Here is a 26,689-nt window from a genome sequence, read left to right on the forward strand (position 1 = left end):
CAGCAGCTGAAACCAGGGTCTACCAGGGGACTGGTCAGGCTTTTCCAAGTTTCTCTCCATCTAGGGTTGGGAAGGAGACCCCTTGGGAAATGTAAGCCCCTGGATTTCTTGCTAAATTTGTGAAGAGTATTTTAAATAGGGGGTTCTAAACGTACTGGCTTGTAGGAATTCAACAATTACAAAATTTTTAAAGATACACCCAAAGCTGGTGAGGTGGGTCACGAGGTCCCATTTAATCTTCTCATCCATTCTAAAAGGTAAGTACTATCATTCCTGGCTTCACACAGAAACAAAGTCTTAGTGAGGCTATGGGACTTGTCCAATGTTAGTAAGCCAGTAAATTTTAACATCTGGATTTCAATCCCAGTCCAACTCTCAGCCTGTTCTCATTTCCCTAGAACACTCTGGTGTGGAAGTACTGCAAAGTAGTCCTAGCATGATCATGCTGAATAACTGACAACCATGTGGGCATAGCCAAGGATAACACACTATTTGGCATGAAGATGAAGAAAAAAGCCAACTTCTGGCCAAGATGGAAGCATAGACAGATATACTTTGCCTCCTCACAAAACCAAAACAAGGACACCAACAAATTTAAAAACAAAAAACAACCAGAACTGCCAGAAAACTGAACTGTATGGAAGTCTGACAACCAGGAGTTAAAGAAAAAACATTCATCCAGACCAGTAGGAGGGGCAAAGACAGGAAGCCAGGGCAGAGAGGATATTTGGCAAGGCACAACTGGAGGACCAGGCAGGAGGCAGCTGACAGGGTGGGTGGTCCCATATTTGCATATGGATAAACTAGGAGACCGGGGTACCAGATAGACCATCCAACCCAGAGTTCCAGCTCAGGAAAAGCCTCAAAACCTCTGACTGAGAAAGCCTGTAAGGGTTGTGGTAGTTGGAGAAACCCCCAGCTTCAATGAGGAAAAACGTACAGGGAATAAGAAGCATAACAGGAATGTTCCATGTGCATTTTGGGATGAAGGGCTCTGTATATATCAGTTAAGTCCATTTCATCAAGGGTGTTGTTTAATACCACAATATTTTTGATGACATTTTGTTTGGAAGATCTGTCCATTTTTTATAGTGGGGTGTTAAAATCCCCTACTATAATTGTGTTGCTGTCAATATCTTTCTTGAGTTCCTCTAAGATTTTCTTTATATGTTTGGGTGCTCCTATGTTGGGTGCATATATGTTTACGATGTTAATGTCTTCTTGGTGGATTCTTCCCTTGAGTATTATGAAGTGACCTTCTGGGTCTCTGTTTATGGCCCTTTTTTTGAAGTCTATTTTGTCTGATATGAGAATTGCTACCCCCAGCTTTTTTTCTTGTCCATTTGCTTGGAAAATTTGTTTCCAGCCTTTTACTTTTAGTCTGTGTTGGTCTTTTGTCCTGAGGTGGGTCTCTTGTAGGCAGCATATGTGTGGGTCATGCTTTCTTATCCATTGGGCTATTCTATGTCTTTTGATTGGAGCATTTAATCCATTTACATTTAAGGTTATTATTGATAGGTACTTATTCATTGCCATTTTTGTACCTGTGTTCCTCTCTGTCTCTCTCTTTTTCCTTCCTTTTCTTAAAGCAGACCTTTTAGTATTTCTCATAGTTCACTGTTGGTGGGAATGCAGACTGGTACAACCATTATGGAAAACAGTATGGAATTTTCTCAGAAAAATAAAAATGGACCTGCCTTATGACCCAGCAATTCCATTGCTGGGACTATATCCTAAGAACCCTAAGATACCAATCCAAAAAGAACCTATGCACCCCAATGTTCATAGCAGCACAATTTACAATAGCCAAGAGCTAGAAGCAACCTAGGTGCCCATCAGTAAATGAATGGATCAAAAAATTATGGTACATATACACAATGGAATTCTATGCAGCAGAAAGGAAGAAGGAGCTCCTACCCTTTGCAACAGCTTGGATGGAACTGGAAAGCATTATGCTGAGTGAAATAAGCCAGGCGGTGAAAGACACATACCATATGATCTCACCATTAACAGGAAGCTAAACAACAAAACAAACAAGCAAGCAAAAGAAAAACAATGACACTGAAATCAAGAACAGGGGGACAGCGACCAGAGGGAAGAGGGGAGGGAATTTCAGGGGAAAAAGGGGAGGAATTTACAGAAACTAGCATGAAGGACACATCGACAACAACTAAAGGGGGTGGAAAGGGGAGGGAGATGGGGGGCACGGGGGCGTGGGCTGGAAAGGGAGTAAAAGAAAGAATACTGTAGTTGAAAAATATTTTTAAAATAAATTAATTAATTTGAAAAAAAAGAAGCATAATGGGTAGGTACAAAATAGACAGGGGGAGGTTAAGAACAATATGGGAAATGGGGAAGCCAAAGAACTTATATGTAAGACCCATGGACATGAACTAAGTGAGGGAATGATGATGGAGGGACAGTGCAGGATGGAGAGGAATAAACGGGAGGAAAACAATGGGACAACTCTAATAGTATAATCAATAAAATATACTTAAAAAAAGATGAAAAATAAAACCAACTAATCTCTAATCTTTAATTGTATCTCATGTGCTCATAAATTTACAAGCCATCTGTATATGTTCAACATAAATACACCTTAATTTTGAGATTCAGTTCTACAAATCACGGGAAGTATTTCATGTATTTCTGTTCTCTGCAGGTAGAATTAGAGTGAAAGATAGTCTTCAGGAAAACCAACCAAAGAGCCTGTGCTCTTCAGTCTGGGAATGTAAATGCTGAAGGGAAAGCACCAAAAAGAAAGGTAATTACACATGGCTATGGAATTGGTTCTCCAACTAAAAATGGCCTCAAAAGAAAACTTCTAAAAGCTTGAAAGACATAAAAAATCTTACAGGCTCCAAAAGAGTTTAGGTAAACTCTTGAAAGATAGGTATGAAACAAGTTTAAAGAAATAGGTAGTAAAGAAGTAAACTGCTTACTCAGACATAACACAAGATAAAAAGCTTAATTCTATATTTAAAAAAATAAAACTTCAAAAATAAAAAGACTATCATCTCACAGAAAAAATAAAGAGACCAATAATTGAAAAAGATAATTCACAAAGTCATTAATAGGTATGGGAATCAACAACAGTAATAATTTTAAAGTATATTAAAATATGTGTTGCCTATCAGTAATAAAAAGAATTTAAACTGAATACCCCTTATTGACAAGAGTTGACTGAAAGATACATTCTCATATACTGCAGGTAAGACTGAAAATTCACATAACCTTTCTGGCAAAATCTGGCAATATGTAATAACAACCTTTGTCACAAAGAGCCCAAGACGCTGTCTTAATGAGTAAGCAGCAATACTGGCAAAAATGTATTATGTATTTGGGGCAGATGTTCCTATATATAAAGACACTATTACTTATATATATTTTTATTTATAATAGCAGTACTATTTATAAAAGCAGAAAACTGGGATCGACTTAAATGTCTAAAGTATGACCGATTTAAGTAAAATGATATGACCATACAATGACCATATTATAGAACTATTTAAAATGTGAACATTTTAACAGAGAAATGTTTACATTGTAAGATTAAGCAAAAATAAAATCAAGATCAAATGATACAGAATTCTCCTAGACATACTATAATAAACACAGGAAGAGACTTAATAGAAACACTGCAAAATGTTCATAGTGATTTTATCTGTATGTAGGATCATGGATAATTTTTTCTTTTTATTTATATTTTAATTAAAAATATAAATTTATTTAGAAAGAGAGAAAGGGAGGGAGAAAGAGAGGGAGAGAAACACCGATGTGTTGCCACCCTTATGCACCCCAACAGTGGACTGAACCTTCAACCGAAGTGTGTACCGCACCAGGAATTGAACTGGTGATCTTTCACTTCAGGGGACGATGCCCAACCAACTGAGCCACACTGGTCTGGACTCTTTATATTTTTTTGTATGACCTACATCTTTGAAATGGCTATGTGTCACTATTTTTATAATCTACTATTTTTATAACAATTATATGATCATTTAATTTTTTATAATATTTTTATAAGGAAAAGGAGCAAAGACAGAGGAAGTTGCGGTTATTTTGAGCAGCTCCTTAAATGTTGATAGCAACCCAATTACTCCACAAGGATCCAGACTGTTGAGATGGCTCAATCATTGTCTCTGTTCCCATGTCTTTTTAAGGTAGCCTAATAAATTCCAAAGCTTCTAGGTAAGAAACACCTGCGGAAAATGGAGGGCAAGGGTGTGAGAAAGACTGACGGCCAAATCAGGAAATAGAGAAGGATGGCAAGAGGGCTTCCCAAGTGTTTAGCTCGAAACAGAACCTGCTCCACCTTCAGGATAAGATAAACGGAAGGGAGAACGAAGCACCATGTCAACAAAACCAACCAGAAAAGCCTGTTAACCCTGCTCAGGTGGCATGCTATTTATAATAGTATTTGTGGTCTTTTACTCAGCAATCTTTTTTGGTCTCAGCTCATCAGACCACGTGCTATTAAGATGATAACCATAAATTCTCATAGCTTGTTTAAATCCCAGAATTAGGAGAAGAAAATCCACAAGTTAAAATAAATGAGATTAATGCCATTCATTAGCTATGAGGGCAAATTACTGATACTGATTTTCTATGATAACAGTAACAGCAACTACCATTTACTGAGTTCTTCTTATGTATCAGGTTCTGTGATAGGTCCCTTAGTACTTAAGTATATGGATTATTTCAAGCAGAAGGTAATTTAAGAAGCTGCCCTTCTCCTTTTTTGCCTATTTGCTGAAAAGCAGAACATAAATTTGTAAAGGTATCTCCCCTCCCCTCTCTACCAGGAAGAACAGAGGTTAATCACTGAGCACATGTCCAGATCTGTATCGTACCAAAGAAATCTATATAACAAATTGCTAAAAATTACCATTGTATTTGTCTTTTTATATATTTGCCTTCCCACTATTTGCCTCCCTTAGAAACTCAAACTCCTTTTCCTTTGTCTTACTTCTCTAAAAATATATTGTTCTTTTGTTAAGATGCTATGTAAACTCAAGTTCTAAATACCTTCTGCGTTACTCATCTCTGAGTACTCCTACATGTATATGTGATGCACATGTTAATGTACTAGTTTTTCTCCTATTAATCTGTCTCTTAGTCTAATTTACAGTGCCCCAGGGAGAAAACCCGAAATGAATAGAAAAAAATATTTCTCTTCCTCCTCTTCATATATCACATTTAGTCCTCTCAACAACCCTATTAATCATTTATTGCTGTCATTTACCCATGAGTGAGGAGGCTTAAAGAGGTTAAACCACTTACCATGGGCTAAGCCAGTAAAAGACAAGGTAACACGATGAGAGTCGACACTATTAGGTTGGCCAAAAAGTCCAAATGTTTTTTTTTCCAAAAAATAAAAGACACAGACTTCATTTTGAACTTCTGGTCAAGAAGAAAGCATAAGTAAAATAGCTCGCCTCCTTGCATAACTACAGGAAAAATTACAAATAGACTACAAAACAAATATCATTCATAATTGTCAGAAAATTGAGGGGTATGGAGCTGGACAACCAAGAAATTCATCTAGATGGGTAGGAGGAGTAGATACTTGGAGATGCAGAATGGGAAGTCCCACACCCACATGTGGTAGATAAAAATTGGCAGGGATACTTTGGGAGCGAGGGATCCTAGCCCCAAATCAGACCACCCAGCCCAGGGTTCCTGCACTAGGAAGATAAGTCCCCATAACTTCTGGCTGTAAAAACCAGTGGGGGTTTGAGCAGCAGAATAAACTTCAGGATTCTCAAGAGTCTCTCCTTAAAGAGCCTTCAACAGACTTAGAACTTACAAACATCCTCTGTGCTTCAGCACCAAGGCAACAGCTGTAAAGGCAACAGTGGCATATGGGGGAAAATTGTAGTGTCTGGTATCAGGGCGAATGCTGAGAGATCATCTTCCTCCCAGATAAAACTCCAGGGGCCAGGCAGTGGCACTGACCCCTCCCCCACACACAGACACAGAACAATGACACAGGTTGCCCTCCCTGGAGATTACCTAAGGCTCTGCTGCCTCCAACTTACCGGTGTGCTTTTCTACAATAGGACACACTACTAAGGGAATCAAAGCAGCTTTTCCTAATTCACAGAAACAAACACAGGGAAGCTGTCAAAACGAGGAAACAAAGAAATATGGCCCAAATAAAAGAACAGATCAAAACTCCAGAAAAAGAACTAAATGAAATGGAGATAAACAATCTACCAGATGCAAAGTTCAAAATACTGGTTATTAGAATGCTCTAGGAACTCATTGGGCACTTCAGCAGCACAATAAAAGACCCAGGTAGAAATGAAGGTTACAGTGAGTGAAATAAAGAAAAATGTACAGGGACTCAACAGTGAAGTGGGACAAAGCCAAGAATCAAGTCAATGACTTGGAACAGAAGAAAGAAAAAAAACATTCAATCAGAACAGCAAGAAGAAAAAAGAATCTGAAAAACAACTATAGACTAAGAGTCTCTGGGACAGCTTCACACATACCAACATTCAAATCATAGGGGTGCAGGAAAAAGATAAAGAGCAAGAAATTGAAAAAATTAAAAAATTTTTCCCAATTTTCATGAAGGAAATAAACACACAAGTCCAAGAAGCACAGAGTCCCAAACAAGTTGGACTCAAAGAGGACCACACCAAGACACATCATAATTAAAATGACAAAAGTTAGAGACAATCTTAAAAATGACAAGAGAAAAGCAGATAGTTGCTTACAAAGGAGTTTCCGTAAGACTGTCAGCTGATTTCTCAAAAGAAAGTAGGCTACAAGAGACTGGCAAAAAGTATTCAAAGTGATGAAAAGCAAGAACCTGAAATCAAGATAGCTCTATCCAGCAAAACTATCATTTAGAATTGAAGGGAAGGTAAAGTGCTTCAAAGACAAGGTAAAGCTAAAGGAGCTCATCATCACCAAGCCATTATTATATGAAATGTTAAAGGGGCTTATTTAAGAAAAAGATCATTTCTTGGAGACTTCCTTCAAGATGGAAGCGTAGGTGAAAGCATTATACCTTCTTGCACAACCAAGTTTAAAGACAACAAAATTTTAGTAACAAAATACGCAACCAAAACAGAAAACTGAACTGTACGGAAGTCCGACAACAACGAACCCTTCAGCCAGACTGGTAACAGGGGCAGAGCCAGCAACTGGCGGAGCGGGGTTGTACAGGAAAACTCAGTCAGACCGACCCAGGCGAGTGGGCGGCGGTTGGTGGATCCCAGGCATGGGGTTGCCATAGGCAGACCCAGTGAGGGCGCAAGATGGCAGGCTGACCGTGGTCACACATTCGCGTGCAGATAAACCAGTGAAGGAGCGAGCAGTAAGACAGACCGTGCAGGCCCCAGCAGCGGGAAGCAGCAGAGGGAACCACTATTGCCCGGCTCTGACACCGCCCCCACATAGTGTCACAACCAAGCAACTGGGTTGCCCCGCCCTGGTGAACACCTAAGGCTCAGCTCCTCATACATAACAGGCATGAACAGACCAAACATGGCTCAAGAAGAACTCAAAACCCCAGAGCCAATAACATTAAGTGACCAAGAAATAGACAAATTTTCAGATGCACAGTTCAAAACACTGGTGATTAGGATGCTCACAGAACTGGTTGATTTTAGTCACAAATTAGAGGAACATATGAAAGCTAAACTAATTGAAATGAAGAGAAATGCACAGGAAACAAATAGTAATGGAAAGGAACCTGGGACTCAAATCAAAGGAGTGGACCAGAAAGAGGAAAAAAATTACCAAACAGAAAAGGATGAAGAAACAAGAATTCAAAAAAATGAGGAGAGGCTTAGGAACTACCAGGACATCTTTAAACGTTCCAACATCCGAATTATAGGGGTACCAGAAGGGGAAGAGGAACACCCATGAATGAAAAAGTTATTTGAACAAATAATAAAGGAGAACTTCCCCAATCAGGCAAAGGAAATAGACTTCCAGGAAATCCAGGAAGCTCAGAGAGTCCCAAAGAACTTGGACCCAAGAAGGAGCACACCAAGGCACATCATCATTACATTAGCCAATATTAAAATGAAGGAGAGAATTCTAGAAGCAGCAAGAGATAAGGGGACAGTCACCTACAAAGGAGTTCCCATCAGACTGTCAGTGGATTTCTCAAAAGAGACCTGACAGGCAAGAAGGGGCTGGAAAGAAATATTCCAAGTCATGGAATCCAAAGACCTACATCCAAGATTACTCTATCCAGCAAAGCTTTCATTTAGAATGGAAGGACAGATAAAGTGCTTCTCAGATAAGATCAAATTCAAGGAGTTCATCATCACCAAGCCCTTATTATATGAAATGTTAAAGGGACTTACCTAAGAAAAAGAAGATTAAAAAAGATGAACAGTGAAAGGACAGCAAACTCACAGTTCTTAACACCCACACCTAAAACAAAAGCAAACTAAGAGGACAGCTAGATCAGGAGCAGAACCATAGAAATGAAGATATCAAAGAGGGTTAGCAACAGGGGAGTGGGAGAAGGAGAAGGGGGGATAAGGTACAGAAAATAAGTAGCACAGACAGTAGATAGAAAATAGTTGGGGGGGCAAGAATAGTATGGGAAATATAGAATCTAAGGAACTTGAGACATGTGGGCATAAACTAAAGGGGGTGAATGGTGGGGGAGGGGGTGCAAAATGAAAGGGAACAAAGGGGGGGAAATAGAACATCTATAATGGCATAATCAATAAAATTTTAAAAAAAAGAAAAAGATCAAAACCATGAACATTAAAATGGCAATAAATTCACAGCTATCAACAATTGAATCTAAAAAAAACAAACCAAGCAGAACAGAAACAGAATCATAGATATGGAGATCATTTGGAGGGTTATTGGTTGGGACAGGGCAGGGGGAAGATGGGAAAAAGGTGCAGGAATTAAGAAATACAAATTGATAGGTACAAAATAGACAGGGGGCCCTGGCTAGTGTGGCTCAGTGGATTGAGTACCAGCCTGAAAACCAAAGGGTTGCTAGTTTGACTCCTAGTTTGATGCCTGGGTTGTGGGCCAGGTACCTGGTTAGGGTCATAAGGAGGCAACCAATTGATATATCTCTCACACATCAAAGTTTCTCTCCCTCTTTTTCTATCTCCCTTTCCCTCTAAAAATAAATAAATAAAATCTTTTTAAAAAATAAACAGGGAGGTTAAGAACAGTATAGGAAGTGGAGTAACCAAAGAACTTATATGCATGACTCACGGGCATGAACTAAGGAGAGACATTGATTGAGAAAATGGGGGGTAACAGGGTAAATGGGGGCAAAGGAGGAAAAATTAAGACAACTATAATAATATAATCAATAAAATATATTTTAAAATATGAAAGACATATTTTCATTTTCACCAATAACTTTATTGATTTGGATATTTTGAGTATGTCAGCTATGTCCTGCCTGGAATAATGTTAATTGTTCTTAATGTCTCGATTTGATCACTAACAACTTCAACTGGTCTACCCAATCATGGAATATCATCCTTTGAGACATTTCCAGCACAAAACTTCACAAACCAGTTTTGACAGGTTCAACTCATCACATCACCTTCTGCATACATTGCACAAATTGTTTGCATTTCAGTTATGTTTTTACCTTTCTTGAAATATTCTGAAAACATTGCATATTTTCTTCTATCTTCAATATTAAAATGTATACACAAAAATTCACCCATTTTGATTGCTTTATAAATGTATGCTGATATGACAAGTGTCACAATACAATCTAACAAAATTGTTTTCAATGAAGTTAAAGACAACTAAGCGCTCCTGGAGCCATCTTATAGAAAAAAAAACCAAACTTTTTGGCCAACCCAATATATATGAACACAATTAAATAATAAAAGTTTATGAGTTTCACTCATGAATAACAACAAATAATAATAATAAATTACTACTCTTGCTACACAAACTATCACATCCTGGTCACTATTACTCACCTACTTAAACTTTCATGTGCTTTTCCAGATATTTAAATATAAGTGCCCTTCAATATAGTGGCCATTTACCCCTTCCTTAATTAACTTTCAACGGAAGTTAAACCCTAAAGCCATGGCCAGAGAGGGTCAGAAGCATTTTTCCCCTCTACCTTCAACTGCTAGGCCGAGCTTGATCAATATAAAAGGTGCTGCTGAGCTCAAGCATCTTATACAAACCTACAGCTTTTTGATTTGACCTTTTCTAGCTACTATGCCTGGGATATTTGAAGTGCTCAATAAATATCAGCTGGAGTGTTAGTTATTGTTATTATTAACATCTGCAACTAACCCCAAAAAGTAACAGTGTCAAAAATAAATAACTAAATTTTCTTTTGCTCCATCTTTCAGATTTTTCAAAGCCTTTTGTTAATAAAACTTAGAAATTTCTTTCAAATAATAAAATAGTTGTGACAGAAAAAATATGCATATATACTTGTCATATGATTCCATGATCAAAGGAGACCACTGTTAGAAAATAACCATCCTCTTGTCTTGAAGAAAATTATGTCGGCTATTTCCACTACTTTTGTAAACTCCAATATTGTTAAACTACAGTGCTAGGATCTGACGGTCACTCCTCTGAAAATGCCTGAGCCTTGGTGCAACCAATCTGGGAAGGGAGGTGGTACAGGTAATGCAGGCCAGGAAGTGTTTGGTCATTGGCTGGGTTTGGGTTATGCTTTATCTTACCTGTTCTACATACCTTATGAGAGCAGGAGACTGAATGCCAACAGGACATACCCAGATGGTGAGCAATCACTAACATAATGAGCGAGGGAGTCTGCTTCTGTACTTGGAAGAAGTTGCTTTAACAGTTGAGTTAATGCAGAAGAGAAATGGCACCTGTAGTTGAAGTCCATGAAGATTACACCTACATTCCAATGCTGTGAAAGTTTCAAATTAAAACAGGAGTCTTTAGGGTGGAGGTAGCTGATTCGAAGACAAGAGAGATTGAGATGGAAAGAAGCACATGAATGGAGGATAAGAGCCTATTAATAGAAAATTCCAGAAGAACGTCTGACTGCTGGCACATTGGCAACATTTTCCTTCTTTGGGGATCAATTGAGAAAAACAGAGTATGCCCATAATTACAAATAAAGTAAGCCAAGGTCACTAGCTTCCATGACTGAGAACAACAATAATATCTCTAAAGCACACTGTCAATACCTCTATTGTCTTGGTCCTATCCCTCTGTCTCCCAAATGAAGCAAAAGAAAATCATAATTGGACTTCACACTGCAATCCATAATGGTGGATGGATGGCTCAATGAGGTCTGAGTAGATACAGCAACCCCTGTGTAGCCCCCAAAATCAAGGGAGAAATTGCCAGCTCTGTGGCCCAAGACCATCTGCAAGATTAGAGAACCCAACCTTTTCATTGTGTATGTCTATCCTATTCTCTTTCCATCATAGTATATTGATTGCATAAGGGATAATTGCCTATTATTTAACCTTGGTTGCAAGGTCTGGAATAAAGACAAGGACTATGTATAGTCTTGAAATCCTGGACTTGGACCTGATGTAGTTAGTAATTTGATATGACTTTGAGGAATTAGTGGATTTATATATGTGGAGAGAAGGTATGAGTGAATGTGAGTAGCTAAAAGGGTACTGGAGAAATCTGTCAGTTGCTACTGAGCACTCATTTTCCTCCTGTTATGATAAAAATAGTCTGCATTTCTTTGGAGGAAATACCCCATTTCATGATTCTCAGTCATGCAACTTGACTCAACTTTTTGTTTTAGCAAGTGTTCTGAGTAGCTTAAATCGATCCATTAAATCAGGGTTTCTCAGTCTTGGCACTATTGATATTAGGAGCTGAAAAGCTTTTCGTTGTGGGGGGCTGTACTGTGTACTGTCACATATTTGGCAGCATCCCACAGATGCCTTAATGAGACCCCACAGTTAAGATAACCAAAAATATTTCCAGACTAATGAATGTCCCCCAGGGGGAGGGGGGCAAAATCATAAAGAATCACTGAATTAAACTCACCCTTCAATTTACTAGTCAAGGTTTTAAAAAATATTCTTTATTTATTTTTTCCATCTTTATTGAAAAATAACTGACATATATTGCTCTATAAGTTTAAGGTTTACAGCATGATGATTTGATGTACATATATTGTGGAATAATTACAATAGGTTCAGCTAACATCTATCTTCTCATATAGATAAAAACAAAACAAAAAAGGGAAAAAAATTATCCTGGTGATAAAAACTCTTAGGATTTACTCTATTAACAACTTTCCTATATGTCATACAGCAGTGTTAAGGATAGTCCTCATGTTGTACATCATATCCCTAGTACATGTTACCATCTAACTGGAAGTTTCTACCTTTAGACCACCTTCCTTCAACTAGGGTTCTTGATTTCAAAAACACTATTAAGAGATATATTAATTATAAACCAGGAATTGTTGGAATAAGTCTCAACAGCTATATGAGATAGTGTATTTGCTAGGGTAAAAATGAACTTAATGCTCTGGCCAGGTGTCTCAATTGGTCGGAGCATCTTTCTATACACCAAAAGGCTACAGGTTCAATCCCCAGTTAGGGTGAGTGTGAGAAGCAGCAGATTGATGTTTCTCTCTCTCTCTCTCTCTCTCTCTCTAAAAGCAATAAACATAACCTCAGGTGAGGATTTTTTAAAGATGAAATTCATATAATAAAGAAATCCCAAAATGCAGTGGCTTAGAAAACAGGCATTTTTCTCATATTCAACAGTCTTGATATAAATAGTTCAGGTTGGGGGACTCTACATAGTCATTCAAGGATCCAGTCCCCTCCCATTTGGTTGCTCCACCATCACTGTCTATGTACATGGGCTACATTATCATTGTTTATGTGGTCAAGCTGGATGGCCATCACATCAGGTTTTCACCCACCAGTACAAGGCCATGGAAGAGGTATGCACAATGCCTTATAAGATTCAGATTTGAGTGTGGTACACATCACTTTCACACATTCCATTGGCAAGAATTTAGCCACACTTAATTCCAATTTAGGCAGCAAATGTGGATGCACAGTCACGTGCTCAGCCACAACCCTACTATGGACTAGATGTATGTGTCTTCGCACCCCCAAATTCATGTTGAAGTCCCAATCCCCAGTGTGATAGTTTTTGGAGGTGGGCCTTTGGGAGGTGTTTAGGTCATGAGGGTGGAGCCCTTACAAATGGGATTAGCGCCCATGTAAGAAGAGACACAGAAGAGATAATCTCTCTCTTCCCAGTGAGAATACAGCAAGAAGGTGATGGTCTTTAAACAGACAAGAGGGCCTTCACCAAAAACCTGACTCTGACCTTGTACATCCAGCCTCCGTAACTGTAAGAAATAAATGTGTGTTGTTTAAACCATCCAGTGTTTAGAATTCTTTTATAGCAGCATGAGCTAACTGAGACAAACACCATAGCTATAAAAGAAGGGAAAAGAACTTTGGTAGAAAACAAGCAGTCTGCACACACTATCATGTTACAAATGAGGAAGGCAAGGTGTAGAGCTGAAGTAGTTTGCCCAAGGTCCCATGGCTGGCAAGTGGGACTGGAATGCAAGCACTCTAACTGCAGAGCCCATGCTCTAAACACTCTATCACTACTTCTCAAATGTCTGAACCATAACCTAAGACAAGGAAAGAATTTTCACTAGCAATCTGGCACACAGGTGCTTATATATGTGTCTGCTTATGTGTGCATATGTTTCATGGAATAATCCTTACTTTACAACAGTCGGTGAATTCTGACTAGTTCTATTTCTATTCTATTCTATTTCTAGTTTTGTCAGACCCTCAGAACTGATTTCATAGCCCTCCAAATGTATTGTGATTGACAGCATAAAAAGAGCGCAGCACACTCAATTTCAGTACGAGAACTGGAAGTATTGGAAGGCTATTGAAGAGCTCACAGTATGAACTGTATGAATAAAAAGTCCAGAGAATCAGGTTCAGAAAACAGGTAGGCCCAGGGACTGCAGGAAACCCAGAATCACAGCTAAAATTTTGTCATGGAAGGCTCTATTAAGATGCACTGGACACCAGTGTTGATGTTACTTCCACCCCTTCCATTGGGTCCGATGTCCATTATCACTGAAATGGCTTCCAAACCAGCTTGGCTCTGTGTCTCTCTCACCCCAGAGGCAAAGTCCAAGAAGGAAGCAGCCAGCTGGTGGACTTTGACCACACACTTGTGCCCAAGCTTTGAGGATCAGGCAGAGCAAAAATCTAACTGTTCAGCTCACAAAACCCAGATTAGATTCTGGAAAGCCCAGAAATGAACAAACAAACAAAAAAGGCAAATTTCAAATATACTCATAAGCCACTGGAAGCAGCATACATTCGTACAGCCACTTTGGAAAGCAATTTGGCATTATTTTGTAGAACTCTAAGTACATATTCTATGACACAGAAATTCCTTTTCTAGGCCTAGAGTCTGAGTTGAAATTCCCACAAAATGTACTTACAGAGACTTGTTTAAGTATGTTCATAGACGCAATGTCTGTAATAATGAAAACTGGAAACAACATATAGATTCATCATTAAAAAATGAATAGGACTAGCTCTATGGTTCACTTTTAGATCCCCGCACCAAGCACTGCTGGCAGATTATGAGAACCAAATAAATTCTTACTGAAATGAATTGTAACTAAATAAATTGCCAACCAGAAATTATCCAGTGAATGGCACACAGGGCCAAAACAAAACATTCAGAGAACCTATAGAAGAAAGCACCCTGTAGTGCAAAGAATGTGGGGTTTAGGTTAAGAAAAACCTTGGTCTGACACCAAGTTCTGCTTGTGTGATCTTAAGCAAGTTTCTTAACCCATGGGTCTCAATCCTCTTCTTTGTAAATAAGAGGATTAACAGGATAAGAGATCTCAAGTGGGCAACGCAGGGTCTCTCAACCACCGCGGCACCATGTTGTGCTCTGCCTGAGCAATGTGTGTGCCAGGAAGGTGATCCCTCAGCTTTTCGGTTGGTCAGAGCCCACACCTGTTTCCTCTGGCCTTGAGCATCCTCATTCCTCTTTCACTCCAGTATGCCACGTGAAGATTATACTTCTCTACATGTGCCAAGACATGAAAAATGTTGGGAAGCACTAGCACAGTGCAATCCCTGGCACGTAGAACACCCTCAGTAAATGTTAGTCCTCTCTACTTACTGATGGAATTGGAGCTCTCTAAGGATTCCTTATACTAGAATTGTGTGGGATCTAAAATGTTGTGGGCCTTACTAGATCTCCTGGGAGCCACTTTCTGAAAAGTCACAAAGGATTTAACAGTGGCCTCAATGCATCTTCACAGAGATCACCCAGAGTAGAAAATGTCCAAATATGCAGAACAAAAGTCAAGGGGTCTGAGTCAGTTGAGGGAGTGAAAGAAATGTCTTTCAGTCTCACTTCCTGAACTTCACCTTAACTCAGGCCATCTTTTTTTCCCATTCTGTCTCAAGAGGATATCTATGTCTTGAATGTCATCACACATGAAGGTGCTGAGAAGGAACACTTCTCTAGTGTGGGGTTTCCTTCCATGTGAAGAGTGTTCCCACACCCGTGGCCCCCTGGTGGCCCTTGTTCACTCCACGCCAAAAGAAGTAGAGCTGATTGATAAGTTTGGAAGAAGAAAATAAGCAAGTGTGGCTCAATTCCTTCCTCCTTTCTTCCTCTTGGGAGCTGCCATTCTACAGAAGCCAGGTGCCCATACCTCAGCACACAGAACCCTTACTGGGAATTACCCTGCTGCTCAGAAGAAGGCCCGCTCGGCCCAGGGTTGCCAGTGATTAGGTGGCGAAATATGTCACATTCCAAATTTTAGAATAGGGCCTACCTACTCCATACCAGCCACAGTCTTCAATATCAGCTTCCTCAGTAGGCCACTCAGGCAGCCAGGCCAAAGGTGCACCAAGCAGGTGACTTAGCAACATGGATTTTGGGAAAAGGTTGGACTTGAAATTCATACAGTTCTAACATTGTTGTTATTGTCTTATCTTCTTAAAAGTCATATTTATAGGACTTCCGGCCAAGATGGAGGCATAGGTAGACATACTGTACCTCCTCACACAACCAAAACAAGGACAACAACAAATTTAAAAACAAAACCAACCAGAAGTGACAGAAAATTGAACTGTATGGAAGTTCGATGACCAAGGAGTTAAAGAAGAAACGTTCATCCCGACCAGTAAGAGGGGGGAAGACGGGCAGCTAGGCAGACAGGACTCAAGGCAGGGCAGCGGCTGGTGGACTAGGTGAGGTGGCAGACTGCAGACTGGGCAGTCCCACATTCACGTGCAGCTAGACCATGAGGAACACCTGGGGAGCGAGATCGACCACACAACCCAGGGTCCCAGTGTGGGGAAATAAAGCCTCAAAGCCTCTGACTGAAAACAGTGTGGGGGTTCAGACAGCAATGGGAAAATCCTCACAGGAGAGTTCGTTGGAGAGATCCACAGGGTCCTAGAACATACACAAACCCACCCACCTGAGAATCAGCACCAGAAGGGCCCAATTTGCTTGTGGGAAGTGGGGGAAGTGACTGACAGCCGGCTGAGAATGGAACCAGTGGCACTGTTTCTTCTAGGACCCTTCCCCCACATACAGCATCACGACACAATGATGTGGGTTGCCCCACCCTGGTGAACACTTAAGGCTCCGACCCTTACTATGTAACAGGTGCACTGAGACCAAAAAAAAAAAAAATGGCCTAAATGAAAGAACAGTTCAAAGATCCAGAAAAAATACAACTAAGCGACAAAGAGGTAACCAACCTATCAGATGCAAAGTTCAAAACACTGGTTATCAGGATGCTCCAGGAGCTCCCTGGGTACTTCAACAGCATAAAAAAGACCCAGGCAGCAATGAAAGTTGAATTATGTGAAACAAAGAAAAATCTACAGGGAACCAACTGTGATGGGAAGGAAACCAGGACTCAAATCAATGGTTTGGAGCAGAATGAAGAAATAAACATTCGACCAGAACAGAAAGAAGAAACAAGAATTCAAGAAAATGAGGAGAGGCTTAGGCAACTTCAAGACATCTTTCAACATTCCAACATCCGAATCATAGGGGTGCCAGAAGGAGATGAGGAAGACCAAGAAATTGAAAACTTACCTGAACAAATAATGAAGGAGAACTTCCCTAACTGGCAAAGAAAATAGACTTCCAGGAAGTCCAGGAAGCTCAGAGAGTCCCAAAGAAGTTGGACCCAGGGAAGCACGCACCAAGGCACATCATAATTACATTAGCCAAGATTAAAGATAAGGAGACAATCTTAAAAGCAGCAAAAGGAAAGGAGACAGTTACCTACAAAGGAGTTCCCATTAGACTATCAGCTGATTTCTCAAAAGAAACCTTACAGGCAAGAAGATACTAGAAAGAAGTATTCAAAGTCACAAAAGGCAAGGACCTACATCCAAGATTACTCTACCCAGCAAAGCTTTCATTTAGAATGGAAGGGCAGATAAAGTGCTTTCCAATTAAGGTCAAGTTAAAGAAGTTCATCATCACCAAGCCCTTATTATATGAAATGTTATAGGCAGTTTTCTAAGGAAAAGATTAAAAATATTAACACTAAAATGACAACAAACTCACGGCTCTTAACAACTGAACCTTAAAAAAAACAAACAACTAGAACAAGAACAGAACAGAATTACAGAAATGGAGATCACATGGATGGTTATCAGTGGGGAAGTGGATGGGGAGAGAGGGGGAAAAGGTACAGAGAATAAGTAGCATAGACAGTAGGTAGAATAATAGACAGGGGGAGGTTAAGAATAGTATGGGAAATGTAGAAGCCAAAGAACTTATATGTATGACCCATGGACATGAACTAAACAAGGGGAATACGGGTGAAAGTGGGAGTGCAGGGCAGAGGGGAATAAAGGGGGGAAAATGGGACAATTGTAATAACATAATCAATCAAATATATTTTTTAAAATTGCATTTACATAAGAGAGCAGTAGAAAGAAAACTCTAGTTTTAATTAATAGGTCTGGGTTCCAGTCTTCTTTCCCCACCTTTCCCTGATTCATTGTTTATCCTTGAGAAATTTTCTTAATTTCCATGGAACTCACTTTGTTTCTCTTTTTCTAAATTATCAGTTGAAAATGCATGTTAAAGAATAAAATAAAAAATTGTTTTTAAAGACAGTAGCTATGGTACCCCTGCCACTCATTTTCACTTCCCCAGAGGCAACCAGTGTCATCTTTCACCTATTTCATTATTTATCTGTGTCTGTTAGTAACACCTGGTATTTCTACTTCTTGGCTTTTCCTTTACAGATGCATAATCTGTTGACTTCCTCACATAGAAGATAGAATTTTGTTTCTATGCTTTCTTGCATCATCACCATACATACAAACCATTTCCCTGAGTACTTTCAATTATGAACTTTTGACCATATGGAAATTTTCAGTCGACAATCAATAAATGCTTATTGAGTGCCTACATGAGTTAGGCATTAGGGTAGGCCCTGAAGTGACAACATAAGAAACCAGACAGCCTGGTCTAAAGTACACACTCTTAAACGTTATGCCATAGTGCCTTTCATAATGAGGTTAAGATACCAGAAACGCCTAAAATACCTACTAAATCATCTAACAAACACTAAGCAGTGCTTAAATATATTTTCATATTCAAATGTGCTTTACTGAATTTGAATTCAAGGAAAATTGGTTCATTCATGCAAATCTAAAACTTCCTAGTTAATCACTCCTCATTCTCCAGCTACTCTGTACAAATAAGACTTTTCCTCCATATAGGTCTTTGTTATTTTCATGTCACTTTCACATACACACACATGTTCCACATGCTCCAGGGCATCCCAGAGATACAATATGAAGTTAAGCAGAAGGAAAAAGACAATTTTTAGAAGAACAAAACATAAACAAGTTTTACTTATTACTTTAAAGTACTACATGAGAATAAAAATGACATATCACTAAAAATTGAGAAATGGGAGCTACTAAAAAGAAATCTAAAATTTTTCTTAAACAAACAAAAGTTTTCACAGCTAATCATTTTTAAAAGAATTTCCGGGGATACTTTAGAGGACTTTTGGTCAAGTTGGTGGCATAGGTATATACACCTCACCTCTTTGCATAACCACATCAAAATCACAATGAAACTATAGAACAATTATAACTCACAATCATCAGGAATTGAGTTGAATTGAAGTCTGACAACTACAGAATTAAAGAAACTTCATTTATCCAGACTATTAAGAGGGATGAAGACATGGAATGGGCTGGTCCTACAACCATGTGTGGTCAATAAAAACTGGAAGGGATATCTCAGGAGGGAGGATGCCCAGCCCCACACCAGGTCCCCCAGCCCAGGGTTCCAGTGCCAGGAAGATAAGTCCCCACAACTTCTGGCTGCCAAAGCCAGTGGGGATTGAGTCTGTGGAAGAAACTTCTGGAGTCCCAAGCAGTTCCTCATACCAACAGAGTACCTCAAAGAATATGAGGTACCTCATACCTCAAAGAATACACATACCAACTTACTCTGACCAACTCTCTCTGAGCCCCAGCACCAGGGCAGCAGCTTGAAAGGCACCAGTGGCACACAGGGAGGAACTGAAGTGTCTGGCATCAGGGCAAGAGCTGGGGGACAGCTTTCTCCCAGTCAGAAAGGCGTCAGAAGCCATAGTCCCTTTCCTGAACCCTCCCCCACAGACCCATAAAGCTGTCCACCCAATTAATGGGCCCACACAAGCTGTTAACAGTGACTTTTCCATATGAATGGCTGGTCTTGGCTCACATGTCACAACTTCCTAAATCCTCTCAAACAAGCTACAGCCAGCCTCAGTGAGACCCCGCTCCCCGTAACTCTTGCTAAGTGGTAATAGGCCTGGCACTGGAAGCAGCCAGCCTAGATTCTCAGCTTGGCTTCACCTAGGAATCTTCAAGCTTAGCACAAGAAGCAGCCACCTCAGAGTGCTCTATAGTACATGTAGGGTGGCTACAGGCAGAATATAGGTGGGGACTGATGTTGACCTGCATCATCAAAGAAACACCAGAGCCTGCACAACCAGGGAACAGATACAGATCACATCAGAGAACCACCACCCTGCCCTCACACAGTGGATCGTGCATGGAGGGAGGAGGTTGGGGGTCAGTGGTCACAGCCAGTCCTTGCAGCTGACTGACTTGGGTAAATCCTTCCCACTGACCTGCCAACAGCAACCAAGGCTCAACTACACAAGAAGGGTGTAGTCAGCCCACACAAGCAGCAAACCTTGAGTACACACCTTGGGTGATAGGGGAGACTGTGCCACTGAAGCCCACAGGATACCTACTACGGTGGGCTATGCTACCAAGACATTAGCAGCTCTACCTAATACATAGAAATAAACACAGGGAGGCTGCCAAAATGAGGAGACAAAGAAACTTGGCCGAAATGGAAGAACAGATCAAAACGCCAGAAAAAGAGCTAAACAAAATGTAGATAAGCAATCTGTCAGATGCAGAGTTCAAACACTGATTATAAGGCTGTTCAAGGAACTTAATGAGGACTTTAACAGCATAAAAAATATCTAGTTAGAAATGAAGAATATGCTAACTAAAACAAAGAACCATTTTCAGGGAAAATGGTAGAGCAGATGAACCAGAGAATCAAATCAATGATTTGGAACATAGGAAGCAAAAAACAACCAATCAAAATAACAGGAAAAAAAGAACTCCCTAAAACAAGGATAAAGTAAGCATCCTCTGGGCAACTTGAAATGTTCTAACACTCACATCATAGGGGTACCATAGGAGAAGAGAAAGAACAAGAAATTAGAAATCTGTTTGAAAAGATAATGAGAGAAATCTTCCCTAATTTAGTGAAGGAAACAGACATCCAAGACCAGGAAGCACAGACAGTCCCAAACAATATGAACTTAAAAAGGACCACTTCAAGATACATCATAATTAAAATGCCAAAGGTTAAAGATAAAGCAAAAATCATAAAGGCAGCAATAGAAAAGCAATTAGTTACCTACAGGGGAGTTCCCATAGGGCTATCAGATGATTTCTCAAAAGAAACTTTGTAGGCTAGAAGTGAATGGCAAGAAATATTCAAAATCATAAAAAGCAGAGACCTACAGCTAAGATCGCTCTACTCAGAGAAGATGTCATCTAGAATTGAAGGGAGATACAGAGCTTCCAAGACAAGAAAAAAAGTAAAGGAGTTCATCATCACCAAACCATCATGATATGAAATGTTTAAGGGACTTATTTAAGAACAAGAAGATCAAAACTATGAACCATAAAATGGCAATAAACACATATCTATTAACAATTGAATCTAAAAACAAATTAAGAAAACAAGAAGAACAGCCAGAATCATGGATATGCAGAGCATTTTGATGGTTGTCAAATAGAAGGGCATGTGGGGAATGGGTGAAGAGGTGAGGGGACTAAGAAGTACAAATAGGTAGTTACAGAATAACCATGGGGATGTAAAATACAGTATAGGAAATGGAGTAGCCATAAAACTTACATACATGACCCATGGACATGAGCAATGGTGTGGGGATGGGCTGAGGGAATGGGCAGTGCTGGGTGGGGTGGGGGAAAGGGGGGGAAATTGGGACAACTGTAATAGTATAATCAATAAAATATAATTAAAAAAAATAATTTCTCTCTCTCTCTGTCTTGGTGCCTCCTTAGGATCGTAGAGAGGCAATTTTAAATGTTCTTCAAAATAATGTCTCTGACAAGGAGTTTTCTCTTCCCTTAGTGCCATTTCACAAAGATGAATAGCACCAGTGGTGACTCCATCCAGATGCATTTTTCATCTACTTACTGTGCTATTGCTTGTGATGCAATGGAACAGGCGGGTGGCAGGGACCAGAAGGCCTGTCAGAGCTGTCTATTCAGCCACTGGAGCTGGCTCATCCCCCAGTGGCATTCTCACGCCTGCAGGGAGACTCACGCAGTGACAGGCTGCAGACCTTCATCCCCTCCAGACCGGAAAGCACAGAGCACAGATACGATTATGAGGGGACTGTCACTTAGGTGGAAGAGGTCTTCTCAAACCACCTTGCTTTCCCCTCAGAGCAAATTGAACTTCCTTGGCTGTATTTTCCTGGTGTTTCAGATTATTCAGGTGTTTCATTTCACTTTCCCTTTCCAGTTTGATGTCTAAAAAATAAAATACATGAAGCAATCCAACAGATATTTTCTCAAGGTATAACTTAGAAAAAATGGAATATTTATTACATGGCAAAATTCACATTCCTGAATATAAATGAGAAGAGAATGAACATACTTAAACATGTAGCTGATAATGAGCAAAAGATGTAAATTTTACAGTTTATTAAAGTAGCTCTTATTGAACATACCTTCTGCAGCAGGAAGCAGACTATCCTGACTGAATTTACACTTTTTGAGGTATACAGGACCACCGAATGTAATTTCTTGCAAGAATGGGAACTTGATTTTGGCCAGGTTGGTGTACCACATCTCTGTAAGCTGTGCAAGATCCCACGGTTGCTCTCTGGAGTGAAAATTCATTATTTCTCTCAACAAATACTTATTAAGTATCTATTATGGGATACAGAAAACATCTAATTCTCAAGTTCTATTTTCTACTATACATTTTGCTTTCTGGGTGTGGGGGTATTCAGGATTTTCTAGGATTGCTAGTCTAGTCAGGAGAAGGAGCTTTAGGTTAACTAATGTAATGACATATTGAAAAATTACTGTAAGCTATAATGACAGGAGCTTTTGTTCACCACACAGCCTCCCTGAAGTCAGTGGAATCTCTCCATGTCTTTTAAAATGATGTAGTCTTTTATGGCCGATCAAAAATAAGGTCACATTAGGGGAGAAGGAACAAAGCAAATAAGCATGCCCTTGAGCAGGGTGCTTGGCATACAATAAGACTTTGAGTGTGTGATCTTATTTTAATTTTTACAGCCGCTATGTAGGTAGACAAGGGAATTGAGATTCACAACTTAATTAAGAACCAGTGCTGGTACTTAGCCTAGGTATATTTATTTAGAAGCACTAGTACCAAGAGAATCCTTAGGAAACTGAAGAGAGATAAAATGCCAAACTATAATACTTTAAATAATCACTATGAACTTTAAATGAATAGTTTTAGGTATCGTGACTAGGAAAGTTAAAATATCAGCTGCAAGCAATGAGATGTTCCTCCTCTACAGACACTATAAGCTCACCTGCCTGAGGAAGGGAAGGTGCTCACACGTGCTCTGGCACGAGTGAGGGCGGTGAAGGCAGCACACTCGTGCCGCCCACCCTTCGGGTCTCTGCCTCCTGCCTCCTTACTCCCTTCCCATCTAACTTTAAGGGATGACTTGAATTCTACAATTATGACAGGTGTGCTTGAACAAGCGCACTGAGCTATTTACAAGATGCTTACTGAAGCACCGTTTGTTCGGAAACCCCCAAAGAAAATGGCTTTAGTGTCTATCAAAGAGCTTGGTGAACAAATTGTGGCACGTACTTGTAATGAAAGAATGAGGTTTATTCCTATTCATTGATTTGGAAAGAAGAGCAATAAAACAGCTAATCTTTATCTAGCACTCACTATATGCTAAGCATTATTTAAATGAGTTTACACATATGAAGTCATTTAATGACCACAGTAACCTTATTCGTTGGGCATGTGCAGTTACTATCCTCATTTTAAAGGTTAGGAAACAAGAGCAGAGAACAACTTTCCCAAGGTCACAAGGCTGTTGGTCTTGAGTTGGAGTTTTGAACAAGGAACATCAAACTTTAGAATCTGCGCACTTAATCACTAGGCTTTACAGGATGTACTGGGATAGGGAGGAAACTTCAGTATAAGCCCATGTGTGAAACTGTGTGTGTGAGTGTGCACAAGTTCCGTCCATGAGGTATCCAGCCATGTAATATAAAAAAGAGACATTTGCTAAAGATACAAGAACAAGGAGATAAGGAGATAAGGAGAACTGTGTGAGTCCCCAAGGTGCCTGCTTTGAAGGGGACTGAGGCATCATTGTCCTATGTACATTCCAGTCCACTCTCCTTGGCTGCCAGGCTACACTGATGTTGCACTAACTATTCTCATTATATTAACAATGGCTGGACTTTTTCTGGACAGACTATATATATATATATATATATATATATATATATATATACATCTTGTATAATACAAATTCTATAAAAATATATAAAACATTTTACCCCCGAGTGGGACTGGGGTGTTGGGTAGGAATGGGGATATGAGAAATAACATTCTTATTTTCCTTTCAAATGCTTCTATGCAAGTTGTATGTGTTTAGTGTTTTTTTAAATAACCTTCTAAAAATAATAAAACAAAAAACCCAAGATGCTTTAGCAAATGAACTCCAAAGAGTGCTACTACCATTCTTTCCTCTTAATTCAGTTGTTCTTATAAATAGCATGATATAAACTACTCCCTTGTGAGAAGGATAGAGAAGGCACTTCTTTTGCAGAGATTATTTGCCATCGCCTGCCAAAGTATCCAGGATGAAAAACTGACCCTTCTTACCAGTTAACTAAGTGCTCTTGTTAAGATATACTTGACACCAAGGCATTTTCAGATACTCTGCACTATCTACAGAGGTATTTTAAGTCAGTGGGCAATAGCAGAAAGTGTTGCTTTAGAGTAAGGAGGCTTCACTTTATTAAACAACTGTGTCTTTGATCAAACCATTTCTTTGAATCTCAGTTTTCTCATTTGAAAGTATCCTCTTGGCCCTGGCTGGTGTAGCTCAGCAGATTGAGCACCAACCTGCGAATCAGAGGGTCTCAGGTTTGATTCCCAGTCAGGGCATGGGCCTGGGTTGCAGGCCAGGTCCCCAGTAGGGGACGTGTGAGAGGCAACCACACATTGATGTTTCTCTCTCTCTCTCTTTCTCCCTCCTTTCCCCCTCTGTCTAAAAATAAATAAAATCTTTTTTTAAAGTGCCCTTCTGTTGTGAAGACCAAGTCAGATAATTTATAAATTCCTGTGATAGTTACTTCCTTAAAAAACAAACAAAAAAAACACAGCATCCATTCACCTGAAAATGTCTCAGGCAGTCTGGTATCTACCTCACGAGGAACATAAGGGTGTCCAGTACTTTTATTTTAGCAAGGACACCGCCTGCCAAGTCCATGCGTACCAGATTAAAAATACTTACACTTGATAACTGCCCCGCAGCATGGTTTTCACTGTGTTCTTTCTGGGCAGGCCGTACGCCATGGTGAATTGTTACAGTCTAATTTCCCAACACAGGTGCCTTTTGTAGCAAGGACGCAGATACTTTGTTCACTTTGCCTGAAATGGGTACAACACACCTAATGAATGGCTTCGTTGGAATATTTTTAATGTTCAAACAATAAAACGAGTCAGAGAAAGCATTTCTAAATGTCAGACCATCCCTGACAAAATGTTCAGTGAAGCTGGACTCCTAAGGCAGACCTGTGTTCTCCTTATTTTCCTGGAAGTCATTTTATCACTTCTTCTGATCTGGGGAGGAGAAAATGCCAGGTTAACAGCATCGTTTTTCTTCCGTCCTGCTCCGTCGTCACGGCCCGAGCCTCCCAACCGGCTCGCACCCCGCACCCCGCGGCCGACTGCGGCGCAGTTAAGGGACGCGCGTGGCTGTGCGGGCACACGAAGTTCCTGGGCCCCGCCCCAGCCCTTCAAAAGGGGGGGAAAAGCAAACTTTCGCAGGTTTCCCTCTCTGAAATACCTAACTTAAGAAGCGTCCAACCGTAAACCACGGTCCTACTTCGTCTCCCCCGCCCGGTCCCCTCCCGCGCTTCCACCCGCGAGCCGCTCCGCGGGGGGCCGTCTAGGTCGCCTCCCCGCCTGGCTCCAGCCACCATCCGAGAGCGGCCCGCTCCACCCGCGCCCCGGGAGCGGGTCCCAGAGGGGGCGCCAGGGCCCACTTACTCGCACTCGGTGTCTTCTGAGGGTCGCGACGCCCGCGACTAGGCGCACGAGGTCGGGCACACCCGGGCCCCGCGCCGCGGGCCCACTTCTCCTTCCTGGGGGCGTGGGGGGGGCCGCGGCTTCAATAAAGGGCTTTGTGGTGGGGTCCCGCCCGCGAAGGCTCCGGGGCCACAGGCCCGGACACACGTCCTGCGGGGTCCCCTTGGGGCGGGTGCCTCTGGGTTACACAGCCGAAGACCCACACACCCTCAAGGAACAAAGTCCTCTAGCGCAAGAGGACTGTAAACTAGTCCTTTCCCCGAAAACTACACTTTTTAGGGTCAGGAGGTTATGCTGAAGCGACTTGGGGATTTTGGTTAGGGACCATCCGGGGGCCTCACTTAAGGAAAAGTTCTCAATTATGACTCGTTCACTATGAGTGATTTCCCATTGTGACGCCTGAGCAGCGCCCGCGTTGCAGTCCGTGTTCTCAGGCCCCTGGGGTCCAGGCGGTTCTAAAGGCTAAAGCTCAAAACCCACTCGTGATATGCCTTGCGTTCGCGTGTACACCCAGCTGGGATCAGCGAACCTGGCCAGTTTCTAATGATGCTGTGGCGACTCAGGGTGGATCCGTATACTTCAATATATCCGATGGTCACCACTTAACATGAAAGGAGAATAGCTTACCTTTCCGTCTTGGTGAGGGGTTTGCAGTCAGAACTGGGTTAGACTCTAGTTCTGCCACTTGCCAACTTTAAGATGTAGCCGACCTGAATTCTCCAATCCTCAATTTCTTCTATCAAACACGGGTGATGCTCTGTATCTCTTATGGGGTTGTGGTGAGGATTAAAAATTGTCA

General features: G+C 40.7%; 1 protein-coding gene across 1 annotated transcript; it reads right to left on the reverse strand.

Annotated features, from left to right (window-relative positions):
• Positions 1 to 21,963: 21,963 nt before the first annotated feature.
• Positions 21,964 to 25,155, reverse strand: CUNH4orf36 (chromosome unknown C4orf36 homolog). Its single transcript, XM_037132378.2, has 3 exons — positions 25,094 to 25,155; positions 22,298 to 22,452; positions 21,964 to 22,097 (listed from the first exon to the last, which is right to left on the reverse strand). Exons 1-3 carry the CDS (start codon positions 25,153 to 25,155, stop codon positions 21,964 to 21,966), a joined length of 351 nt encoding a protein of 116 aa, XP_036988273.2.
• Between the last annotated feature and the right edge of the window lie 1,534 nt (positions 25,156 to 26,689).

Source organism: Artibeus jamaicensis, unplaced genomic scaffold, assembly GCF_021234435.1.
Source record: "Artibeus jamaicensis isolate MK-2021 breed Jamaican fruit bat unplaced genomic scaffold, CSHL_Jam_final contig_452, whole genome shotgun sequence".
Classification (NCBI taxonomy): domain Eukaryota; kingdom Metazoa; phylum Chordata; class Mammalia; order Chiroptera; family Phyllostomidae; genus Artibeus; species Artibeus jamaicensis.

Excerpts from the sequence above, each read along its gene's own strand:
- CUNH4orf36 (XM_037132378.2), bottom strand. The coding sequence starts at position 25,155 with ATGGCGTACGGCCTGCCCAGAAAGAACACAGTGAAAACCATGCTGCGG. Across the intron at positions 22,453-25,093 it reads CTGCGGGGCAGTTATCAAGT|AGAGCAACCGTGGGATCTTG; the intron begins GTAAGTATTTTT and ends TTTTCACTCCAG. Across the intron at positions 22,098-22,297 it reads TCTGCTTCCTGCTGCAGAAG|ACATCAAACTGGAAAGGGAA; the intron begins GTATGTTCAATA and ends TTTATTTTTTAG.